This window comes from Gavialis gangeticus, unplaced genomic scaffold (genome assembly GCF_001723915.1).
Source record: "Gavialis gangeticus isolate Ggan-Ray unplaced genomic scaffold, GavGan_comp1, whole genome shotgun sequence".
In the NCBI taxonomy this organism is placed as follows: Eukaryota; Metazoa; Chordata; order Crocodylia; family Gavialidae; genus Gavialis; species Gavialis gangeticus.
Window position 1 is genome coordinate 24,011,260 of NW_017729025.1, and position 25,064 is coordinate 24,036,323.

The window sequence follows — 25,064 nt, forward strand, 5'->3', positions numbered from 1 at the left end:
TGGAAATCGGATCAGTATCAGCCAATATGCCTCCTCAAATACTGGCTATCAGTACTGGGGGGGGGGGGCATGAGGGCAGCAGGTTCCCCTCTGTGGGCTGCACAGGCACTGCCCAGATGTGGGGAGGGGGAAAGGGAGAAACTCTCATACGACAGCTGCCCCCACCATCCACCACCCTGCAGGCAAGCTCCCCACCTACTCCGGGTCCAGCTGCCAGGACCAGCCCCCACACTGCGTCTGGCTGCTGCTACCACCTCCCTCCACCAGAAGTGTACCCAGAAGGGGTACACTCCTTTAAAAAGGTTGCAAACCGCTTATCAAAGCATCTCCAAAATGATCAATTCACACTCCCACACAACTATAATACATGAAGGGGCCACTACAAATCATTACAACATGTAACAATACAGAAATTAACAAACACTTGTAAGCTTTTGCACTTTTAATTCTTCACTTTGCTGAGCCTTCCAAACAAGGAGCTGTGACAGCTGTCTTAAGAATAAGCCCTTTTCTACAGGCTAAAAAGCCATCCACTAATGGCTTTTAGTCGCAACCTACCCGAGCCCATTTAAACAAAAATTACCTACAAATCTGACTGATTGCAACCGACTTCAGCCATAGTCTAGAAGTGTGTACATTTTTGTTATTTGCTTTTGTTCCATTAAGATTAGAGCACCTACTGAGCTGATCTTCTTATGTATATAAATCGAATTACATATGTTATTTAGTTTATTTAGCTTAATTTTGTTTAAAACCAAATTCCTGGTATTTGCTCTTATCCGAATAGATTCAGGTCCATGTACTTCCATTAAATTACATAAATCAAAAGCCTGTGATTATTCCCGTTTGATTTTACATGCTAGAGTTATAAAAGTATCTATATAAAAATGACACAATGTACTCCATGTATGTGCTCTGGATCAGAATGACTGACTTGTGTGATGTGAGTAGCATTTATCACTACTTACTCTTGCTAGCACAGATAGGACAACACAATATAGCAGGGAATGAGATGATCTCTCCACTCACATCTCAGTCAGAAATTAGTATGTTTCAATCTATAAAATACTTATTGGTGACAATTATGTGCAAGACAGACACTGCACGACTCTCAGCCTAAAGACAATGTTCAAGGCCAGAAGTCAAGGAAAATTATTTCTACTTGTTAGTTTAGCAAAATGCCTCTGGGAGTAACAGAGACAAATGTGGACACTCCTGCATGACCCTTCTACCGAGTTAGATCACACCTGAAAGATAAAATGTCACCAGGTGAGACACTGTTCAGTGTATTTCAGTAGCTTAAAATAAGACTGGCTAAGAACATGTAGATTTCTTAATCTGCCATATTGTAGATATTTCATCTTTAGAGACCGTACTCATGTTGCAGGACTCAAACTTTCCTAAACAGGCCTGTTACTGGGAAAATTATTAAATTTAGTCAAACTTGTGGACATAATTATATGAAGAAAGAGGTAGGTATTGCTTCAGAGACTACAACATATGAGGGAAGGAGACTGTGAAGAGAACAAGGGGCAATACAACTGAAAAAAAATGAGAGGCTTACCTTCTGTAGACTAGTTGGGTTTAACTGTGTTTTGTCAATTATTTTTATTGCAACCTAAAAGAAAAATTGATTTAAACTTTTTAAAATGCAAGACAATAAATCAAGTTATAAGAGAATCTAGCTTTTTGTGCAAATTAAAAAAAAAAAAAATACACACTTTTATTCTATTACCAAACAATTATTTGAAACAAAGTTTCCTTAGTTCCTCAGTATACCTCAGTTCTATTTACACACACTGGACAGATCAGAGATTAAAAGCAGCATTTAGTGCTATTACAGAAGAGAAGCATTCAAACGTTTCTTTTATGTTCACATACATTTATAAAATGTTTTGCAGTGCAACTTAATACTAGACATTTTCCTTTAGATTATAGCCCTCTCAAAATGGTAGCTATATGTATTATATTTTTTAAACCTGGGAAGACGTTTTAGAAACAAAGTTCTGTGGCAAAGTACAGGCACTGCTAAAACATACTTTTTAATAGCTAAATTGATCTATAACAACTTTAGATTTGCATGCCCAAGTGTTTTACTAACTCATTCACTTTTGGATATGAAGAGAAATATATTCTAGCAAAAAGATGAACTAATTTGAAAGTTTTACTTTTTATTAGGTTGTATTTTCCTAGTAAAAAGTACAGAAGATTGCTAATAAACTGAAGTATTAATTTAACAAACTGACCAAAAGAGAACTGTGCGCATGGGTAACCACGCACACTTATGGTCTGATGAGGTCTCTCGAAACCAAAAACAGCAAGGCAGAGGAGCCTCATTGCAATGCAACTCAGATACAAACCAAGTGCGAGAAACTTTTAAGACACAAAGCACATTTTTCCAACAACACGAACCCAGAAGTTAACTACACGAGACCCAATTAGTCCAGTTTCAGATACTTCAGGGAAAGGTGCGAGCATCTCACAGTAGACGTTATACTGATCTACAGTAACACCTAAGCTCCTTTTCTGAGCTGAAACAGTTAAGCATCAAGCATCCATTACTTTCTCTCTCTTTATAGACAATGAAGTTCATTCATCTTGGTGTTGTGCATTCAGGGTGTGTCTAAACTTCCCTGCCAGTCGTCTTTGGTCTTTACTAACCAAACAGTAATTTTACCACCTCAAAGACCATCCCCCTTAGTCATCTTAGTTTTAAGATGACTAAACTTACGCTAAACTTAGTACAGAACCCTAAAATTGACTATTTAATCCTACTTTGCCTCTTGTCAACTTTCAATATGTAAGAATGCTTTGCTTTTCATCCTCTAACAACTTTAATATTAGTTTACATGTTCTAAATCATTCTCCTTTAACTGCAGTTTTACTGATGCATTCAGAGAACTAAAACAGATTAGTGCAATAATTTTCCTTTGTATAAGGTGTTGGTCAGACCTTTTCATAATCTTCCAGGTAAGTTACTATAATTTTTAATCATTATTTCAGCCAACTGCCAGGAATAGATGTATGGCTTACTGTTTTGTTATACTGTCTCTAGAACTTATTTCCAAAGGAAAAAAGATAAATATGTCTACTTTCACTGTCCAGATAGGTCTACCTTTTAGCTGTCTTGAACAGTATCTACTTTAATTGTATTGCATTTTTTTTTTGGTTAACAGTTCTGCCAATTTAGACCTGGGCACCTTCACTAGTCTTGGATGTATACCACTCAAACCTGATGTGACACACACATTCTTAAATCAAATTTATTTCTACTCATCTTATTTTGACAGCTTAGTCTGAAATAGTATCTCTCTCTTTTTTTTTTTTTTTTAAGGAATAAAAAAAAAGCAGCTCCTTCACAGGTATCTTCATAACAATCGTAACAGAGAAGATTACTGAAAAGTTACTTAGTTTCCCTATATAATCTTCATTTTTCTAACTGTAGCCTTTACTTTAAGTAGATCAGAAACAGGAAACCTTTAAAATAATGTCCTGTTCACTATTTAAGCACATCAAATACATCACCGTCATGAAAGCCATGGGTTCTAAGGGAGCTGGACTTCAATAGGCCTTTTTGTTACAATTCATGTACTTTTTTTTTTAAACAGTTCTCAAGGAGAATTTACACAAATGTATATTAGCAGAAATAAAATGATTGAATATAACATCATGATGGATGGTTGTACAATATAGTAAGACTGGATTGACCAGGTGTGTAATTTCACAAGCTATCATGCACTAGAACTTAACAGGGAGAACACATGCAGAAAGAGACAACAACAAAACACTAAGGGGAGGGAAGTGGGGGCAAGGGGAAGAAGTATATTTTAGTTAAAATAGGGAAAGGCCAGTTAGAGATATAGAATGAATGCATTGTTTCCAGGGAAAAAAATTCCAGATTTGTCTTCAAGACGCATCCCATATAGCAGATACATATCCAATGCGTGAAATACCAGTTCCAGTCATATTGTGACTATTTATTTTCAAATGAAATATTTTCAGCCTCGCTCAAAGATAGTATTCCCACCTTGATAGAGTTTGAAGCACAGGACAATGACATTGCTTAGCTGTTTTCTGACTGAAAGACTTTCAAGGAATTGTGAGGTTATGAATCCATTATTCAGGTACGGGAACTGGGACCCTGAACCCTTGTAAACTTGAAAAAAATTCCCATGACACTTCTCAAAAAGAAGTGGTTGAAGCCCACTGTCTTGACCAAATTTTAACTCTGGAAGATAAAATATAGCTTAGGTCAACTAGACAAGGGATTCTTTGCTTTCTATCCCAAGTCATTTTACAATGTTATCCAATACTGTTGAACAGCTGTGACATTTTACCCCATAGGAGGCTAATATCCTTAGGTATAACTTGTAAAGTGAGTTTGGACTTTCCTTAAAAAGTTCCTCAATAGATTTGTTCATCAAATTGTCAATGGGCCAAGAAGAAGTGATGAAACTTAAGCCTTGGTTTTGGTTAGTGCAGGCAAGCCCCGCTTAGCGCTTTTCACTGGTTCCTGAAAAACTGAACATTAAGCAAAATGAGTGTTAAGCGAAACCAACAGTATTTGACAACCAAAGATGGCAACCGCAATTGTTTTTAATGACAAGATGGTGACCGTGAGTGTTAAAACAAAACTTGCTGAGCACTAACTGAAATCAGGCATCAATTTAAAATGTGTGTTATAATGAAACAGTGTTCAGCGGGAGTTGCCTATACTGAGTAGATTATACAAGACTGTAATAGAGAACAACCTCTGATCAAGAGTTAGTTCAGCTTATTTTAAATGGAAAAATAAGTAAAACTAGTTTGATAACAACAGTTCAAAAGACTGAATTTTGATAGACTAGGGAAACTAGTTTGTGTAGTTCACTGAAGTTATCAACACAGAGCTGGGGTTGACAACATAGGTCTTCAGAGCTGTGGCTTTGACTGCCTACCCCACGCCACACTGCACCACAGATAGGAGGGCATGAGTTTCTGGGGAAGGGGAGCTCTCCCTGCACCTCCTTTACAGCCAGGCAGCAGGGAGAAGCAGTCGAGACAGCCAGGTCCTAGTGTTTGCTCACCTCAGACCCAAGCTGGGTTTTTCTAGCCCCCCTGCCAGAAAACACTGTTGACCCCTAACAGAGGAGTTCTGGAAAGTTTCAGTACCCTTTGACTGAAAAGATCTGAAATATATAATCCCAGCACAGGGAAAAACTTGTAGGAAGAGGCAGGCTTAAATGGGTAAATAAACACTTCAAATTAAGTACAAAGAGGGAAACTGCAACTACTGGAAGCAGAACTGAGCAAAGTACTTTAAATGTACTTAAGAGGACCATCACTGGCAATGCCTTGCAGTCAAGGATGAATGTCTTCCATAACTGTCTTATTTGTGTGTCTGGAGATGGCTGACGAGGCCTATCTGGGATCAGCAGGCTGTTGCAGCTCAAGCATGTTTCCATGCAGGGTGGGTCACTCTAGGCTGTTGGTTTGGTCTGCAACATGCTGTTTCTGTTGCTTCCATTTTTCCACCTCCTGTTGTCGTAATGTTTCAAAGGATTGAGATCCTTGCAGCAGACTTCCTCCATTTGGAGCAGTCCTGGGCAATAGTCTCCCAGGAGTTGATGTTAATGTTGCATTTTTTCCAAGTTGGCCTTGATGATGTCCTTGAACTGTTTTCCCTTTCTCTTGAAGATATACCTTGACCAAACTGAGAGAATAAAACTTGCTTTGGGAGTCTGGAGTCAGACAGCCAGCCCAGCAAAGTTGATGTCAGACAATCATCACCTCAAAGCTCACACTGTGTTTATTTGCAAAAGGATCCTAATGTTTGCATCTGTCCTCCCACTGGATTCGAAACATCTTCTGCAGGCAGCATTAATGGTACTTCCCCAGCAACTTGAGGTGCCTCTTGTACAACTGTCCATTCCTCAGTTCCATACAGTAAGGTGGGGGTCATGACTGCTTGATAAACCATGAGCTAGGTTTCGGATCTGATGCCATGATCTTCAAATCTTGTTTCCTCAGGCATCTGAAGGCTGTACTTGCACATAAGGCAATGCTGGATTTCTTTGCTGATGTCAGCCTTCTACAAGAGATGGCTTCTATTGTACAGGAAATACTCAACGTTCTTTAGAGTTTCCATGTGAATTTGAACTACTGGAGCTAGGGTACGCTCATTAAGAGCTCGTTGATGGAGGACCTTAGTCTGCTAAATGCTAAGCGTCAGTCCCACTTTCTTGTACGCCTTGGTAAAGATGTCAATGATTGCCTGAAGATCTGCTTCTGAGTGGGCACACTACAGCATCATCAGCGTACTGGAGCTCACTGATTGAGGTGGGGGTTGTCTTGGTTTTGGCTTGGAATCAGCTGAAATTAAAGAGCTTACCATCCATTTGGTAGTTTAGCTCCACTGTGAGTGGAAGTTTGTTGGTGGTCAGATGCAACATTGCAGTAATGATCATAACCAAGTTTGGCTCCAGCTCACGTTGGATTTCCCTCCTGGGCATGGAGCATGGGGAAACTGTCCTCTGCCTAACCTTCAGTGAAAGAGGGGTAAACTATTCCTTACTGGCTCATTGACTCCTGCCTGAAATTTGCTGACCAGGGATCCTGGTTTTCTCTGTTAAAAAATCCAAAATTCTCAATTAAAAACCCCCAAATCCATGTTTTTCTGCAATTAAAATGAAACACCACTATATATATGTATATCGATGCTGACTCCTCTATCAAACTCAATGTGTTTTATTGATATAATTAAAATTAAATATTTAAACTTAATATTTAAAATTGTAAAGCAATTTGGAAGCCTACCAGTGCCTCAATCATTATAATAAAATACATTTTAAATACATATACATTTTGGCATTTAATTTTGGGTTTTTTTAATCATGGAAAATCAAAATTCTTCCTGCTCCCTTCGCTCACCAGGACATGGGCCCAGCTATGGCCATCTCTCCTGCTGCTTTGTAGTGCTGAGCAGCCCCAATACGCTGGTGCCCCTGACTCCCAAGCCACAGCCCCCCAAGTCCTACTGGTGCCTCTCACTCCCACTGGTAGCCCCCTGCCCACCCCCCAGAGGGGGCCACCAGCTGCCACTTGCCCCCAGGCCCTACTTACCCCAAAGGCTGCAGGAGGCAAAGTGAGTATGAGCCAGGCCTGGCTGGTCTCAGATTCTCAGGCCTTGCTCCTGCCCCTACCCCCTGCCAGACAGGGCTTAGGATTTCACACCCTTTTTGCAAGCAGCTCATTGCAGGGTGTCAGAGTTCCAGCCTGCAAAGAGCTGTTTGCGAAAGGGAAAAAAATCCACGCTCTTCTGCAGGAAATGAAAAATCTGGATCCCTGCTGATGATACAAAGTCAGGAGTCAGCATTGATGCAAAGGATCGTGGCATATCATATACAAATAAGTGGATGAACTCAGGACTGAACTAAAAGAAATGGGATGAAATTTGATACTACAAAATCTTAGGTAATACACTTATATACCAGTAACAATAATTTTTGGTTTAAACTGTGAATTCATCAGTTGGAAACAAGCGAGGAGGAGAAAGGTCTGCTGTATTAGCTGATTATAGGATGACTCTGAGCTACCAACAGAATGCAACTAAAAAACCCCCCATAAATATGATCCTTGGGATATATCAGATGAAGTACTTCCAGAAGGGAAATACTAATTTAATTGTGTAAGAGCTGGGTAAGGTCTCATGTGAAATATTGTGTTTAACTTTGTTCAAGAAAGATTAATTTAAAATGGAACAGGTTCAAAGGAGGACTAGGATGCAGGGAAATGACAAGTTTATCATAAGAGAACTTGGATTTTCCTCAGTGCACATCAACTAACACCAGATGGTATAACAAACAGTAACATACACACACAAATCAACCAAAACGGAACACACATGCCCTCAAAACTGGTTGATTAGCAGTTATTTCTTGCAAAAAAAATAGTAAACAAGACAGGTTGGAAAACTGAGACCTGGTATAAAAATGATCATACATGTAATAAGAAGGTAAGCTCTCTTGTTTACATGTCGTCTTTCCTCCAGAAGTGATTCAGCTTTCACAAGAGACTTGAGCCTTCACAAGAGAAGGCTGAGGGGGGACCTGGTGATGGTCTATAAACTCACTAGGGGGGACCAGAAGGGTTTGAGGAGACCTTGTTTCCCCTTGCGCCCCCTGGCGTAACACGGAATACCGGCCACAAGTTGTTGGAGAGGAGGTTTAGATTAGACATCCGTAAGAACTACTTCACAGTCAGGGCGGCTAGGATCTGGAACCAGCTTCCAAGGGAAGTGGTGCTGGCTCCTACCCTGGGGGGTCTTTAAGAAGAGGCTTGATGCCTACCTGGCTGGAGTCATTTGAGCCCAGTATTTCTCCTGCCCAGGCAGGGGGTCGGACTTGAAGATCTACAAGGTCCCTTCCGACCTGACTTCTATGATTCAAAATACTTTATGCAATTTTTACAAGAATGTACCTGCTTCGTTTCCTAGTTATCTAAAATGAGGAACACTGAACTTCTGTTGAAATAATGTAATTATATAGTTTGAAATCAATGGAAATGTGCTGCCTAAATTGTTTTGTGTACCTGGGCCTAAGTTCCTAGGCTCCCTCACTTTTATTTGCTGGAAGATTTCATCAGAAATGTGTAAAATCATGAATCTGAGATAAAAACCTATTTACAGCAAAAGGGGGGGGGGAAAGCATCCTTTTATTTGGGCCATTTTTATGTACTGCTTTGCACCATGGCAGAAACCCCCTGAATACATTCTTGTACTACTGCTGTTTACTAGGGAACAAAAGTTTAATGTGGGAAATTATAAAGTTCACTAAGCATAGAGCAGATTTTAGTCAGACTGCAATTAACTAAATTGGAAACTTGGCAGGAAAAGAACATTATTTTAAAAAGTCCCATAGAACATTTAACCAGCACAACTAGTCAGGTCCTTCTTAAAAAAATATCAGTGTCCAATCCAGAAACTGATAACTCCATTACTCCTAATACAGCAAAACCTCAAAATTCCAGAATTCTCAAAAACCTGGCACTTTTTAAAAATGCACTACATCGGGGAGTAGCAGTGGTCGGTCCCAGAACAGTGCTGCAGGGTAGTGAATGGCAGCAGCATTCAGGCTTCCCCTTCCACAGCTGCAGTGGGCAGAGTAGCAGTGGCTGGCCCTAGAGCAGCAGCTGCACACCATTTCAAAAATCTGGAATTTTCAAATTTCCGGCAGGTGCTTGGTCCCAAGGATGCCAGATTTATGAGGTTATACTGTACCACTCTCTGTATTAACTCAAGAAGGGTAAATGACACTTAACCCACTGCATTCAGCATTGAAAACCATTAGGTTTTCCTTGTACATCTTGGCTAAACGGGTCTTTCCAACCTCTGTTGAACAAGCTCCACCCAAACCTATCAAACGTAGGTCAAAAAGAAACACTGAGAGGAAAAGTCTTTGCCTTTTAGTAGACAAACTAGCTACCAGTAACAACAGCATAAAACATGAAACACTTTCTACAGTATTTGAACCATCTCTGGGAGAAAAAAAAAAATTCTAGTATGACTACAGCTGCTAAATGCAGCAAGGAACTGTCACTAGATGTAAATTACAAATTGTAATGTAATGCAGCAGCACCAGAAGCCCGAGTTGTGATTAGGGTTCAGTTGTGCTAGGTATCTCACAAACATGAAGCCAGTCTTTGCCCCCAAAAGTTTCTTTAAATACTACATATCCTGACTCTGTTTAAAAGCGCTTGCCTTTGTATGTACACTTCATACGCATATGTTTGCTGGAATAAAAGGTTGTAAGGTTATACTTTTGCATCTAACCAGAAATGGCAAGTGGTTCTTGGATTCTATGTAAAGCTATTTCAAAAGTACTTCTGGAACTATGCATGATACAACAGTATTTTAAACAGTTAAACGTTTTACCTCTCTGCCAGTAAGAATGTGTCTTGCCAGTTTTACTTTTGCAAAATTCCCCTTTCCAATAGTTTTAAGTAGTCTGTAATTTCCAATATGGGGTTGCTCATCTGCACAGGAAGCTATAGAATTTCTACAACGAGCTCCAGAGCGCCCAGTTCGAGAGGAAACTTCTTGTCGTCCTTCTCCATGAGACGTGTGCTATGATAAAGATACATACAAACATAAGAGAAAAAGCATAAAACAGTAATAATAAAAAATATGCATCTGAGATTAACAGCTTCAATTGCAGAAATTTTAATTTTACAGCAATCTACAGGAATGCATTTTGAAGTGCTTTGGGGACATTCAATTCATTACACTCCTCCTTTATTAAGTCTTTATGAGGCTTTGATCAACACTTCAGCATTGAATCAACACTGCTCTTTAATGGACTAAACTCTAAAGTTCTGAACTCCAACAAACTCAACTAATTAAAATATCAGTTGGACATGCTGAGCACCTTTTAAGTTCTAGTCCTAAATCAGCATCAGAAATGATTAAATGCATGAAATAAATGGTTTAATATGCTGCCTTCACATAGTTCCCTTTTGTTTTTAATGCACTTAGAGACTACTCAGAATTAGAAAGTATTCCAATTTTTCATTTTCCCAAATTTTGAAATTTTTTTAATGTTTTGAACCAACCTAAAAACTCAAGAAAATCAATTCTTGATGCTAAAAGACTGTTTTCAACAGTTGGCTGAACACAAAGACTTCAAATTATTTTCTGCAGGTAAAAAAACTTTTCCAGTACCAAACAAATAATTTTAGTTCTCAACTCTAGCTAAATACAACTATAACACTACATTTAGAAAGAGAGAACTTTAGTCATCTCTGAAAGTGGCCATTAGTATCCTAGGAATAGATTCTCAAATTTGATCATGATATTTGTTTTGATGGTTTGGGATTAAATGCTCTTTCATTCAGAATTAACAACATTAATATGCATCTGTTAAACCTACGTGCTGAAAGAGGATTTATAATATGAAGAGGCACTTGCCTAAATCACTCTGCTAAATTCAAAGCAATGAAAATTACTGTCTCCATCCTACTGTATAGATCCAAAATTGAAAGGAGGACCCTAAAATATATTTCTCATGGATAACACCCAAACCAGCAAGCTTTCACTAGAGTTGCCCTCTGCCATCTGTGGGGGGAGGAGAGTAGTGGAAGAAGGCTTCTTGTTCCCCCGCAAGTTAACTCCTACCATGTGATCCTACTTGGATGCATACAACAGACCAATGGGTCCTCTTAATACAAAGTCAGTAAACATGTTATTTAAGAAAGCTTTTTAATAAAATAAGGTTCCAAGGCCTCCTTGTTTTAATTTTTCCTTCATTTGTTTTCCTGATATCCCACTCTTGTGTCATCTTTGAATCTCAGCTTCAACTGTACCATAAGATGCCTTTCATGCTTGGATATATAAACATTTCCAGCTCCCAAGTCTGCCACCTACCCTGAATCCCTCCTTGTCATTTTACCTTCCTTCCCAACCCGCAATGGTTGTCCCAGCCACTCGACTATTGCTTAAAGAAATCTTCTTAGACAACTTACAGCTTGTGCTACTCTTCTAGCTGGGGTCCAGCAAGGATAAGGTAAAAACCAGGGTCAGTGCAACCCTCCATAATCTGAAAAAGTTCTTCCAAACCATCACTGCAAACTCCAAACTGAGCTAGGGATGTGAAACCACAATAGTGATGTGAGCAAGGGTTGCAAATGCATTCGTGTTTATTGCAACACAAGACACTTAACTTCTTTCTTAAACTTAAAACTATAAGGGATCATTGCAATCATCTGGTCTAACCCATTGTGTAAGACAGGCCAAGAGGATTCTCTGAATTCATGTGAGAGGTAAGGAATTTTGTGGGTGATACCTTTTGTTGAACCAACTGCAGGGTTGGTATAGACTTCAACAAGCTTTTGGGTACCACAGTACGCTTCCTATTGTGACACCCAAAACTTTGTCTAACTCTAGCCCAACCACACAGTTGGTTCAACAAGTTCACAGAATCAATGAGTCGGAAGGGACCTAGACAGATGGAGTCCGACCCCCCGCCACGGGCAGGAACAAGCACTGGGGGTGGAAGGGGTCACAAGACCCCAGCCAGGTGCCTTATTACTCACAAAAATCCTTGTGTCTCATGTATTTCCTGGATCATCATGGCTACAACATCACTTCAACACTTCTCTGAATTCACTCAAGTCCAATAGCTGTGCTTGAATCACACCTACCCCATCCCAAATCTCAGAAGTGGGGAATCCACCACAGCCCTGACTAAGCTGCTCCAATAGTTAATTATCAACTCTTAACCATTAATACTTTACATCTCATTTCAACTTTGGATTTGCCACGTAGTCTTAAAAACCACCTATTACCAGGCTTCTGTTCCTTACAATGAGGTTTATACTGTATCACATCACCTGTTAACCTTCTCTTTGATAAGTATATTGAGCATCCTGAGCCTCCGTAGCATAAAACATGTTTTCCAATTCTTCATTTTTGTGGCTCATCTTTTAACGATCTCTGACTTTTCCAATACCTTTCCTTAAATGTTACATTACAACTTGATAGACATCCAACACAGGTCACATTAGTGCCCAGTACAGAAGTAAGATGATCTCCCTACTCCTACTTGATATTCCTCCATTTATACATCTCAAGATGGCATTATTCCCTTTAGTCGAAGTAACATATTGGGACCTTATGTACAGCTGCTTCTCCAAAAGAGCCCCCAAATCCTGCTCAAAAATCAATCCTTGCCAGGGAACCATGCCCCATCCTTTAAGCATGAAAGACATTTGTTTTTCCTGGATATAAAAATATGTTGTCATGCATTGTTTTCTTGCACATAGCTTTCCATGCATTCCACATCATCATGAATCAGTTACCCATCCTCCCCTTTATTCCCTACCAATCTTTGTCCAATTTGCAAAACAAACAAACAAACAAAACCCCCAACCTCCTGCCCCCCAAACAGTAACAATAAAAATTATCACTAATGAATTTACATTATCTTCCAGATCAAGGATAAAAATATTAAACAGCACAGCCAAAAACTGATACCTGTGGGGGCCCCAGGACAAACATCTGCTTGATGATCCCATATTTATAATTGTATGTTAAAACTTGCGAGTCAGATCAACCTTTATTTTTTTGATGAGATTGTAAATTTGGTTGATACACAGTTCCATGTTCTATAAATCAAAACGGACTGGCATTATTTATATTACCCTCCTTTAATTCTAGGTTAATGTAGTCTCATATCAGCTGGTCCATTATATTGCCTGGGACTGATGTTAGACTGACAGGTCTACATCCTGTTTACCCTCTAAATAGGGACATAATGGTAGCTTTATTCCAGGCCCTGGAATTTCCCTAGTGCTCAAAGACTTATTTAAAAAAGCCATCAGCAGCCCAGAGAACTCCTCTGACAGCTCGTTTAAAACTCCTGAGGGCAAGGTATGTGAACCTGATGTTACAGATATCAAATTGTAGCAGCTGCTGTTTAAGTTATTGTTTAAATTAATTTATTCATGCTGTACAATGAAATATTTTCCATCTTGCTCCCCACCCAAAGAGACAAATTCTTGTTAGACATTTCTACTTTCACTGCATTATTATTGGCACTTCTACCGTTTCCATATAGCAATGGGCTAACGTGATTGTTAGCATTCCTTTTGCTAGTACACCTACAGCGCCTCCTATTGCTGTTGACTTTGCCAACCAGTAATTTTTCCTCGTGTCCCTTTGCTTCTATTATTTTTCTACAATTCCTACTTTAGTTTATATTCATTGCTATGCCTGTCTTTTCCATGTGTGCTCTTTAGCATGTAGTACAGTGGTCCTACGCAGTTTCTAACTGACATTTCTGTTTAGTTTTTCTTCCAGCTCATTTGCCTTATAATTGTTTTCCAGCTTTCTGAAACGGGTCGTTTTAAAACACTGACAGGGAGTGTTACTGATTTCTACTCTATTCTGAGTATAATACATGTTATCAAGTCCAAAGTAAATTATCACTATGATTACAATAATACAAAATTTTAATTCTGGGATCAAATTCCTCTCTCTGTCAAGATCAGGTTAAATATATTACCATTCTGCACTGAGTGCAACACTTGAGTTTGGCAGCTGTCATTTGTATGTTTTTATTTTATTTTATTTATTTATTTTTTTTACACAAATTTAGACACAGGGTTTTTTCTCTTTAAGGAACTGTTAGAAGAACAGGATAAAGCCTGAAAACATGCAAGAACAAAGCCAAAATCCCTAAAACAGTAATATCAATTACCAAGGAATTCTGCTGTTATTCATTTCATTGTTGCAAAATAATGGAAAAAAAAAATAATATCCTGCCCCATATGATTTCTGTAACCTTCCACTTTCCCTTTTTCCCCCAGAATACTTGATTTACACTAGCTTTCCTTCTTCCAAAAATGGTAGCTTTGGCCTTGATTTATACTACATAATTTTGCCAGTGGAACTGGTTCTGTGCATCTATGTTCAGGGATTCCCTGTGGCAGGGATTCCCTTCCTTCCATTCCAGTGACAGAGTAACACAACTCCTCTAACCAAAAAAACCGAAAATGCTTGTGCCATCATCACTCATGGAAGCTGTGTGCAGACACGCTGTACTTCCTGCTGGCTGCAGGGGGCCCTGAAGTACCTGGTGTCTTTCCTGGTGCACTTGGCCTCTGTAGCATAACTGCTGTAGTGGAGCATACGGAGCTAAAAGCTGTTTAGATGCATAATCACTCTCCCAGGTTCCCACTGGTAGTTGTCGTCTGCTGCTTGAACTTCTGACAGCAGAACCAGCCTAATGTAGATGAGGCTTTAGATGACCTTACTGAATTTTTAAAGGTCCTGCATTATAACAAGGACAGCAAGATTCCAAAACACCCTTCCAACGAGAGTAAGCATAGATAAGAGTGACTTTTGAGATGACTCTTGATCAGTTTACGAAAGCGATTGTATGACATGAGTACTCCGAATAGGGGACTGGACTCTGACCCAAGAAATCCCTTTCCAGTTCCATGTTTCAATATATTATATTGCTATAGTAACACAAGCTATCTGAGGATCCTCACTGCTGCTATCATTCAAAGCACCATTTCTAAAGAAGACAATGGTTAGTGTTTGACATGTGCAGAAGTACTCTCCCTTATATTCAATTAACAAGTTTCATTTTTGAAGCCCCAGTCTTCATTCCTTAACTGAATTTGCACCTTTGTCAATGCATGTGGCACAAGTCAATGTAAAACAAAATGACAAACAGGAAAAGCTGCTCCTGAGAGATGAGGTCTCTGCATGTGGAAAGATAAAAAGCCCAAAATAAAAATAACCTGTCCAAGTCCTTCTGGAAGGTGCAGTGTACCTGCTTTTTGGGAAAGCTAGGAAAACAGCAAGTGCAGTGAGGAACAAGTGTAGATGTAAGCTGCTAAGTGCTACTTCTATAAAATACTTCTGAGCAAGCAGTGGTACCTATCCTGCTGAAAAGAGCTACCTTCCCCTGCCTAGCAACATAGCTTCCCCTCACCCATTGATATAACTACCCCTGCATTACAAGCATTTCTCAGTTCCCCACCCCCAGAAGCAGCAACATTTTGGGGATCATCACATTGCCTATCCTTAGAGAGAAGCACGTGTTTCCAGAGTCCCAACTAACAGATACACTGTGTCTTTCTGCCCAATTGTTTTGCTTCAGTGAGTTTTTTGTCATAGTCCAGCCTTCATCCATCATTGACCTTCAACCAGAAGGTAGAGAGAAAGTCTGGACAGCTTGCATTTAAAAATCAAAAAAACCAAAACTGAAGCAACTAGGGTTTCAGTTGTAATAAGCCTTCATAATTTTGAAAGCCTGATGTCATACATGGATATAAACTTTAAAACAAAGGCGGTCATCTTCAATCTATAGAACGTGCCACAGAACTCGATGTCTGACCCCAATCTGATGATAAAGTAATTCTGCAGGCCAAGGAAGACAAGGTTCTTTGGGTAAATCCAGTATCTTTTATTGAGTTGGTCTAAGAAGAGATATTGGATTTACTCAAAGAACCTTGTCTGCCTACATCCTTAGACCAACACAGCTACAGCCTGAGGAAGGACTTCACCATCCAAGAGACTAAATTTAGCAATAGAGATCAACTAGCCTGAGGCATTGGTTTGAAGAGCCAGTATTAAAATACATCTTCCATATTCCAGCCCAGTACCATCATCACCAAACAATCCCTTCTTTCCAAGTCTTGACACATGCAGCATCTCAAATTAAAGTTTTTATCTTTAAGGCTTTCATGCACAGGGCTAGTATCTAAAAGGTCACCTCTCCATTTCCAAGTAAATGCAACAGCTTTACATGAGAGATATGCTACTCCTGAAGCTGAGGAAGACTTGGAAATAAAGAGTCTCCAGCTGTGAAACTTCTTACTGCAAAAGCTATAACTGACCCTAAGCTTGACTGTATTCAGAACACAATGCAAAACCCACCTTTTCGCAAAAGCCTTCCCCCAAAGGTGAGCCGACATCCTTTCTCATGGCCAGATAATGATTAGCATGAAGAGAAAAAAAAAGAAAAAGAAAAGAGTAAAAAGCAAATGAAGCATGGAAGAGCTGACAGTTGAGGTACCCTCGGATAATGTTAGATCTACCTTAAATCTCTTTATGCAGAATACCGTGACAGGAACTTCAGAAACACTCAAAGGGGCTAGCTAGATTTACCAAATCAGTATGATTCACAACCAAAGTCCTTTAGAAGAAGGTGCTAATGCTTCTGGAAGACTGGGAAAATGGAGTTTTAAGCCACTTCTTCAAGAACTGAAAATTAGGAGGACTTGGAAAATATTTGGTGAGTAGAAAGCTCTCTTTAAGGAGCAGGAAAGGTCTGTGACACACACACTCAAATGCACACACACACATGCAAGCACACTTTTTACTCAAGTCTATTTTGCATAGTTGTGAAAATAATCTTCAAGTTGCCAACCTTGAGAAAACCAATTAATCTTAGCTCTAAAAACTAATACTCAGAACCTTCTGGAAAAAAGAAAGTGACACAATGCCTTTTCACTAAATTTACTACACATTTAATTCAAATGGAAAGTGTCTGGTTAAAAAAAATACTTGTGCTCTCCTTTGTTTAGAACCCAAACATTTCAGTATCATACAAATATTTGAGAAACCAAGTCAAACTCAAAAACTGGATAATCTTTACATTGTATAAATCCAGGAGATACAGAAAGCAAATATATAGTGAATTAGATTCTGAAAATTTAGCTTCACAGTAATCTCATGGATTTGTAATGTAGGTCAAGCGGGGGGGGGGGGCACACCTAGAAGAACTGTTCAGTTAACTTAGAAGTCTGGCTATGAAGAGACTGGAAATGGGCCAGGTCCACCCCACGTTTACTCATACCAAGTAGTTCTGTAGTTCACATGATCTCAATGACATTCACGGGAATTTACAAAGTCTAGTATGGACAGAGATGGACACCGGAATTCCTACAGAACTAAAGCAGTCCACAGAAGTCATTCTTTAAACGTGGGCTTGGCTGTGTGGTCTTTTAAGTCTTGTTAAAAGACTAAAAGTAATGTGAGGTATATATGCACATGCAGGCATCCCTTGTCTTATGCAATTCTAAGTTCCATTCTTTAAGGCCAAAATACTCTCTGACATGGACAAAAAGGGCAATAATTCGTCTGTTCACAAGACCAGATTTAACACATTTCGACCTTGTACAGGCACACTACTGTAGTCAATGTGACTGAAGGAAGTATGAGTTCAGTCCGAAGGTAGCCACAGTAGTAGGAAGCATCTTTCAATCAGAAAGTGAGAGAATAGAATAGAATAGAATAGAATTTGGAAGTTCACAAAGTGGAGTTTGGTTTTCCAAAAGCTAATACAATACTACCACCTTTCAGCCAGCTATTTTGCTCACTTGTATTTCACAACATTTGAACAATGAAACCGACTGGCTAGTTTAACTAGGACATACTTGCCAAACAATAACCTGTTTAAAAAGACAACCTGCAGAACAAGTCTAATCTTTACTAGAAATAGCTTTGACATCACGATACATCCTCCTAATTCTCAACATCCTGAGAAGGAAAAACACAACAGCAGACAAACAGAAATGCCCCCTCCCCTTATCAGGGTAGGCTTGCCTAACAAATGCAACAGGACCAGACACACTGCATTCAGTTACCATGAGGTCTGATAAGACTATAAGGCCAAAGAGCGGATGTGTGCCACTGTCCTGTGTGGCAAAGGGATTTCCACCCCACCAACGTTTCTTGTGTTAGCTCTGCATTTGAAATACTACTCATTGCATGGGCCAAAGGCAAGCAGACACCCTTCTGTCCACAGACAACCTATGGACAGAAGTCAAGCGATAAAGCTAGGGACCATAACACTGTAGATACAGAGCTGTGAATGTGTTAGTTAAGCATGAGCTGTTTTATGTGACCAATTCTTTAAGACCAAACTGCTAGCAAAGTGATGCTACTCTGCTTCACCGAGTCCTTCTCGTGCACCAGTTTTCTTGCACTTTTGCCAAAATAAAACAGAGTAAATGTGTTCATTAGTGTGGTGAACCCATGGGGTGTCTGTATATGAGCGGGGAGGCTGGTCTGATGCGCTGTAATACCAGTGGGTCAGAACAGACTCAATTAATTGAGTCTGCTGAAGTGTGGTCCTTACCGCACTCCAGCAGCCCCCGCATCTTGTGTATCAGTGTCCCCACATTTAAAAATGGTGGTGGTTGCACTCGAATCAAAGATCACTCAACAAGCTTTAGTTCAAGCACCCTGCTGACATTTTTAAGTGCGGGGATGCTGATACACAAGACGCTGCAGCACTTTAATTAGATCGGCTCTCAGAGTCACTTTAATTAAAGTGCCACCCCCCGCCCCCCACATCCAGAGCATGTGTAAAAATGCCCATGGGTAGCACCAAGCAAGATTTAGTGTAAAAATCATTTTGGTATAATGCAAAACACAACCAAGCACAGTAACATTAGCAGTCTTTTAAAGCACTTTGTCACTTCACATACCTAGATCTGATATTTATTATATAATTTCACATCATGATTGCTTTATTTACTGCTTCAGCACCAGGAAGTAATAGCCGAAGGAGAGCAATCGGATACAACACTGTCAACTACTAGCTTGGTTCCAGAAACATCACTGTTAGTGACTATGTATGAAACTAAAAGGACTCAGTTTTCAGAAACCGGGTCCAGTGTGTAGTTTAATAAGCCTTATTCCAACTTTTAATTATGCAGGAACAAATTTGACATTAAAGATGAAATACATATGGCTCAGCAAAGGAGAATTATACATACTGGCCCATATTTTTGGGCCAATATGTATAACTGGGGAATCCTTCCCAAGAGATAGACTTCAGTAACCTTTTAGGTTTAAGCCTAAACCTTTTAGCACCTTTTAGGTTTATGCTTTGCATGCATTCATCTCTGGTACTGTCAGAGCAGTAGTCATATATCCACTGAATCGGGGTGGGAATTCGTGTTAAACAAAACAAGGTAATATTTCCCCATCCCCCACAAAGCTCAATTAGTCCCTTCCATTTTTGCGTTGGCAGGCTTCCAAAAAAAGGTATTATTTGAGCAAGAGTGGGAGGAAGTAGCAAACATGCTAGTTTGTGTATTATGGGAAACAAGATAAATACCTCCAGTCTTTGCCAGGTTTACCTATGCTTGAATCACTTTAGACATTTAGTTCACAGAGTTGTTTGGTTACATGAAAATTAATACATCTTTCAGCTAGCCCCAAAGGCAGACTATGATCCATGAATGTTATATGTGAATTTTAACACTCCTTAGGAAGACAGTCCATGGATTAAATACACAGTATTTTCACTTGCAGCAAATATTTCCTTTCAGTATTTTATATAACATAAAACATCTTCCTGGTTTTCTACAGATGACTGCTTTAAAAAGAAAAAAAAAATATCAGAATTTAAGCCATAGTGCATAGTGTAATTTTTTTTTAAGCAAAACATTTTCTTAAAAGACTTTTGGGCTAAGGTACTGTGTTCTTCTAGTTGTTTGTCTATGGTGCAAGGCAAATCAAATGGGATTTAATCCAAAAAATCAGTAGTGCTTTGCCTTTATTTTTTAACATACGTGACACAAAAGAAGCATTGCACAGTGCATTTATTGCTATGACAGAACAGCCAAATTGGGTTGAATGATACAGACTGGATAATTTAGTACAGTTGAGAAACAGGCATATAATATGCTTCTCACTTCAGCATGCCCATTTACTAATTCTCAATACAGTAAAAGGTCAAGGAAAATAGTCAGGGATATTGTATGTAGCTCAATGGAACAGCAGAGCCTAGGAGGTATCCCAGTTACTATAAAAAGGCAAGAGCATATTTCACACTTTAAACTTGTAAAAAGCACAAAATAATTCACGAAGAGCTTCCCAGATAAAATAAAGAGAAATTAAATATACTGCCCTAAGTTAAAATGTAGGTGGCAATTTAATTTACAAGAATTAACTCAACATTTAAAATAGCTTGTGAAAACATTACAGAGGTGCTAGCTTTCTGATGAGGTAAAACCTCTTCTGGTAATAGGCACATAGGATTTTTGTCCCTAATTCCATATTGCTACAGGCAGCATTTTGATTATATACTTTTGCATTCCTCTCATGAAAGACATGCCTAGTAAACATTACATAGACTGATGTAATCTTCCATGTTGCATGTAAGTACCCCAATTTTGCTCAAATACTTTAAATGCACTTTAGGTCTATTTAAAAATAACACTTTCAGAGCTACCCTTCTGATTTTGGGAGGGCTAGTAAGATGAGTTTCTGGGCCCGCCCAACTTTCACTCACTCATCTGTGAATAAAAGAAGATAATGAGCTTCCTGCAAAAAGTGGATCCCACCTGCTTCTGCTTGGGTTTGTGAAAGCATCATCGCCAATATCTTGATATTTTTCAATGGACTTATTCACATTAGAAATTCTGGTGGCCCAAACTTTAAAATCCAAAGCACTAGAAATACTAATAAATTTTCAAATTAGTTGCCTCATTCCTTATTACATAACAGCCATGCACTGGATATATGGAAGCATAAGTTACATTTATTTAACTTGGAAGTCCCTCTCTTTTCATTCCATGTCCTTTTTACATGTAAAACAAAATTCTATGCATTTCTATACCACTTCCATTTCTTCCTTCTTGTCTACTGCTTTGTCATTTTCTCTCATGAGAAGGAAATTGTATCCTATTTGCACTATTTCCTGTTCTCCAGAGTCTTTTCCTACCTACCACCTTACCCTATATTTTGCCCTTCCTCTTTTCCCTCATTAGCTCCATTTGTTTTCCTGTCACTCCACTGTCATTCCTTCTCTTTGAGGCCTCATAAACCAGTTATACTCATGACCCAAGGTTGACTCAACTCCTCTCCCCTCTTCTAGGCTTCCCTATATTGCCTCTTTTCCTACTCCCCCTGCACTGGGCTTCATCCTTCGTCCAGGCCCATAGAACTGTTTAAGCTCACAATGTTTTCTCTTCACTCCCTTCTTGAACATCGATTTTTGCAAAAGGTAGAGATATTGGGACCCCCTCATCTGCACCAGCAGCCTTCAGCATAGCAGCTGCCTCCAATGAATTGCTCTACTATCCATGGAGCCAGAAGATAATGCAAGGTCAAAAGCCAGCTTGTTTACAAACAGGCATCCATCCAGCCAGCTCAGGGAAGTCTTCATGCCATCAGCGGAATACCCAGATTGCTCCAAGTCACCCCTGAGTCCCCTTCATCCCAAAAGTATATTCTTGAACCTCACAGGCCAGCCCTTGGCACAACTAGAAAGCACAGTAACTAATCACTTTCAGGGAAAGTCAGTGACAGTTCCACTCTCCTAGTTTACAATTTGAAGGGTCCCTCAGTAACAAAGAGAGCTATACACTGCATTTGAAAATCACACAAATTGAGCACTGATGATTAGGCCTTGTCTACACTGAGAGAATTACCAGATGCTGAACATACTTGAGTACAAATGTAGACAAGGACAAACATTGTTCAATATAAATTTGAGAAAACAAGTTTTAGATACTGCACTGAACAGTTTGTCCTTGCTTATGCTTGCAGTGAAGCCAGGTTCAGCACAAGTTAAGTTGCATCCTTTATCAGCAAAAACAAAAAGATCTCTCTCTATTATAATATATATGCATTGAGAAATACTTTAGGAGCCCTATGACCACAACCCAAAGGCTGTCTCTGAAGGTGCTACATTTCTAAGCACCTTTTGTTTAAAGGATCAAAGTGTTTTATGAATATTGGCTAATTAAGTCTCATCTACATGTGAGAGAGTTAAGTACAAGTTTGTTTCTCTTGCCAATAAAACACATCCACTTTTTGTGGGTAAAGAACGGTTAGAATAGATATGAATGATAATACTGTGTTTTATAAATAAATGAGTGAAATGTAAATTGTATTCAGTTATAGACGCTGAGGCAATTAGGCAGAATGGGCATTTATACTTGCTTGCACTGCAGCGCCAGGCACACTGTGGGGCATGCAGTTGTACAAGCGGCGAAACGTGTCAGCACTGAAAAAGTGGTGGTGGCACACTTTTGAACTAACACACAAAGGTGTTTTAGTTGAAAAGTGCACCACCACCATTTTCTGCGTGCTGACACGCATTTCGCTGCTTATACAACTGCATGCAGATGCAGGGTTCCTGTACACATTTTAGCCACTGAGTCAGGATCCACACCTGAAAGAAGGAACTGTGCACAGTACTGTACTATACTGGGATTTTGGTTCAGTCTGACCCAAGGAGAAGGATTAAGCTGCTTAAAATCACCAGTACTACTACCTCAGTGGTCACCTAAGCCAGTTTTGTTTAGCTTGCAAGTTCTGCCGTGATCAAAGCATAAGGTAACAGGCCTGCAAGCAACAGACACCAACATATGTTCATTAAGAAAATTACTAAGGACTTTGTTGAAAAGTAATCCACATGTTGAAACCAAACTGAGGTACCCTAAATGGATGAAATGTCAAATGTAGCCTCAAGTGTCACAACAACTGTGCAAATCAGCGTTTCCTGGAGTACAAAGCCCTTTTACAAACAATTGCGTGCTTAAATCTCCATCTATATTAGAATTTGAGCCAAATTATAGAACCAGATTTAAACAGTAACAGATACAGTTTACTGACTAACCTGGATGGAAGGCAAAATTGGCGTTTAAAAATGATGAGCCTCGTTGGGACCAGAATAACTGGTCAAACATTTCAAAGGAATTTGCTTAGACAATCTGCTAGAAGTTCAGCTGCCCTGTGGCATATTAAGGGCCACAAAGATTTTCCATGTTAATGCTTTTCTTCTATAGGCCTGCATTTGTCTCTCGGGCTGAGGCCCTCTGAGATTCTACAACCAAATACACTTTGCTGACTTTTTGCTTAATACAGCTCTTAACCTGCAGGTTGGACCAAGAGCTAAAACAAATAAAGATCACAGAAGTTAGAGATGTCTATTATATCAATAAATTCCAAATCCCTGCCAGTGGAGCAACTGTTCCATGCAGCATTTTTTTAATGCTTTGTCTAGTCTTGTTTTGAAGTGTCTCTAGCAGAAGGCCTCCCATCTCTACATTTAGACTATTTACCGAGTTGGGTGTTTTCCTGACATTTAGCTTAAAATTTTCTCTTTTTTATTTCAATCAAAAAAAAGCAGATTTCACCTGTCCCTTTCATTTAGGCCCAACATATTTTGTAAAGGACACCTGGTAGTATTTAAAGGAAAAAAATTATAGAAAGGAAGTTCATTGATAATAAGTTCGCTTTAGAGCAGTACAAAGACTGATAACTCATCTGCATCATCTCTAATGGACAAAGAACAATTTTTCTTCTGATACTTTTTAGAAGAACCTTTTAAAAAGATCCCTCCTCTATGGTCAAATAAGATTGGTATCATCCTTAAGTAAATGCAGTTCCTACATTCAGGAACCTTTGGTAACTTTGGCTTGTTGAAGTTTGGTTTGGGATGATATAAAGTTACTACAACATATTTGTGCATATTTTAGTATCAAAGGGATGTTTTAATTGTCATGCTAAAATATGGTTGTTTGACTGAGCCTGTTAAAAGCATGCAGTTGTATTTACCAGTTGAATATAAAACTGTAAAAATGCTACCTCTTAATAAAAGGAAACACTAACTTATTAATATGAGAAATGGACCTTTTAACATCACCTGAACAGGTGAACAGCAAAATAGCATTATCATCATTTAAAATCATAAAAAGACAGAAAAAAACAATTATCTAGGTCAGCTAGTCCATCCCCTGCTGGCACAAGATTGTTCCCTCCAGTCCATTTACTAGTGCTTAATCCACTTGTTTTAGCAATTAGCTTTCACATGTTAACATCCCATGACACTAGGCCAGCAGCAGTTTCTTCTTCTTTCCACAGCTTACAGGCAAATCCTTAAAACAGGGCAGGGGTTTTTTTTTTTGGTTGGAGGTGAAGAGGGAGAGGCTGCTGGAAAATGCAACTACTTTTGTCATCTTCCGAGACAACAAACGCTAACTTAGGTACGTAACAGCTGGCAAGGACACGGTCCCTCTCAACAGAGGCATCTTCTCCACACTACTCCTGTAACATCCGCGGAGCCGCCCAGGCAGTGTTGTGGGAAGGGGCTCAGCAATGGTGTCACAGGAGCATCGTCCCCACTCCACAAGGCCAGGCCTTGTGCTCGGAGGGACCTGTCATGACGTTTGATGCAAGAGGAGTGGGGGTAGGGGACACATCCGCTGGGGAATCTGAACCCACCCACCTCCCTTCCCCTTAGCCTCTCTCGGTGGGGGCACATGCACACAGTCACATACGCACACACCAGCTCCAGCACTTGCCCGCCCCCCCCAGCCTGTGACGGAGCCGACATGCCTGCAGCAGGGCCGTCCAGGCGGGCAGCCCCCCCACCCCGGGTTCCCACGGGCTACTCACATTCTCGGTGTCGCGCTCGTTCACGGTGGGCAGGGGGGTCCGCGTGGACATGGTCCTGGGCTCGTGCTGGCGCGCGGCGAGGCGGGACCAAAGAGAAACCCCCGGGGCGCCCCCCACCCCCCGAGACACCCCCCCTCCCCTGCCCGGCGGCCTC

The 25,064-nt window shown here is 39.8% G+C and overlaps 1 protein-coding gene across 6 annotated transcripts in view; it reads right to left on the reverse strand.

Annotated features, from left to right (window-relative positions):
- Positions 1 to 25,023, reverse strand: part of MARK3 (microtubule affinity regulating kinase 3) — an 84,167-nt gene extending 59,144 nt beyond the window's left edge. For 3 of the 6 annotated variants that reach the window (XM_019518517.1, XM_019518515.1, XM_019518514.1), the window contains exons 1-4: positions 24,911 to 25,023; positions 16,424 to 16,462; positions 9,911 to 10,102; positions 1,565 to 1,618 (exon numbers count right to left, since the gene is read on the reverse strand). In XM_019518517.1, the coding sequence (XP_019374062.1) occupies positions 1,565 to 1,618; positions 9,911 to 10,102; positions 16,424 to 16,462; positions 24,911 to 24,961 (336 nt within the window). In that variant the 5' untranslated portion in view covers positions 24,962 to 25,023. The remainder of the gene's footprint in view (positions 1 to 1,564; positions 1,619 to 9,910; positions 10,103 to 16,423; positions 16,463 to 24,910) is intronic. The other 3 variants (XM_019518519.1, XM_019518518.1, XM_019518516.1) reach the window with 2 other exon arrangements.
- Between the last annotated feature and the right edge of the window lie 41 nt (positions 25,024 to 25,064).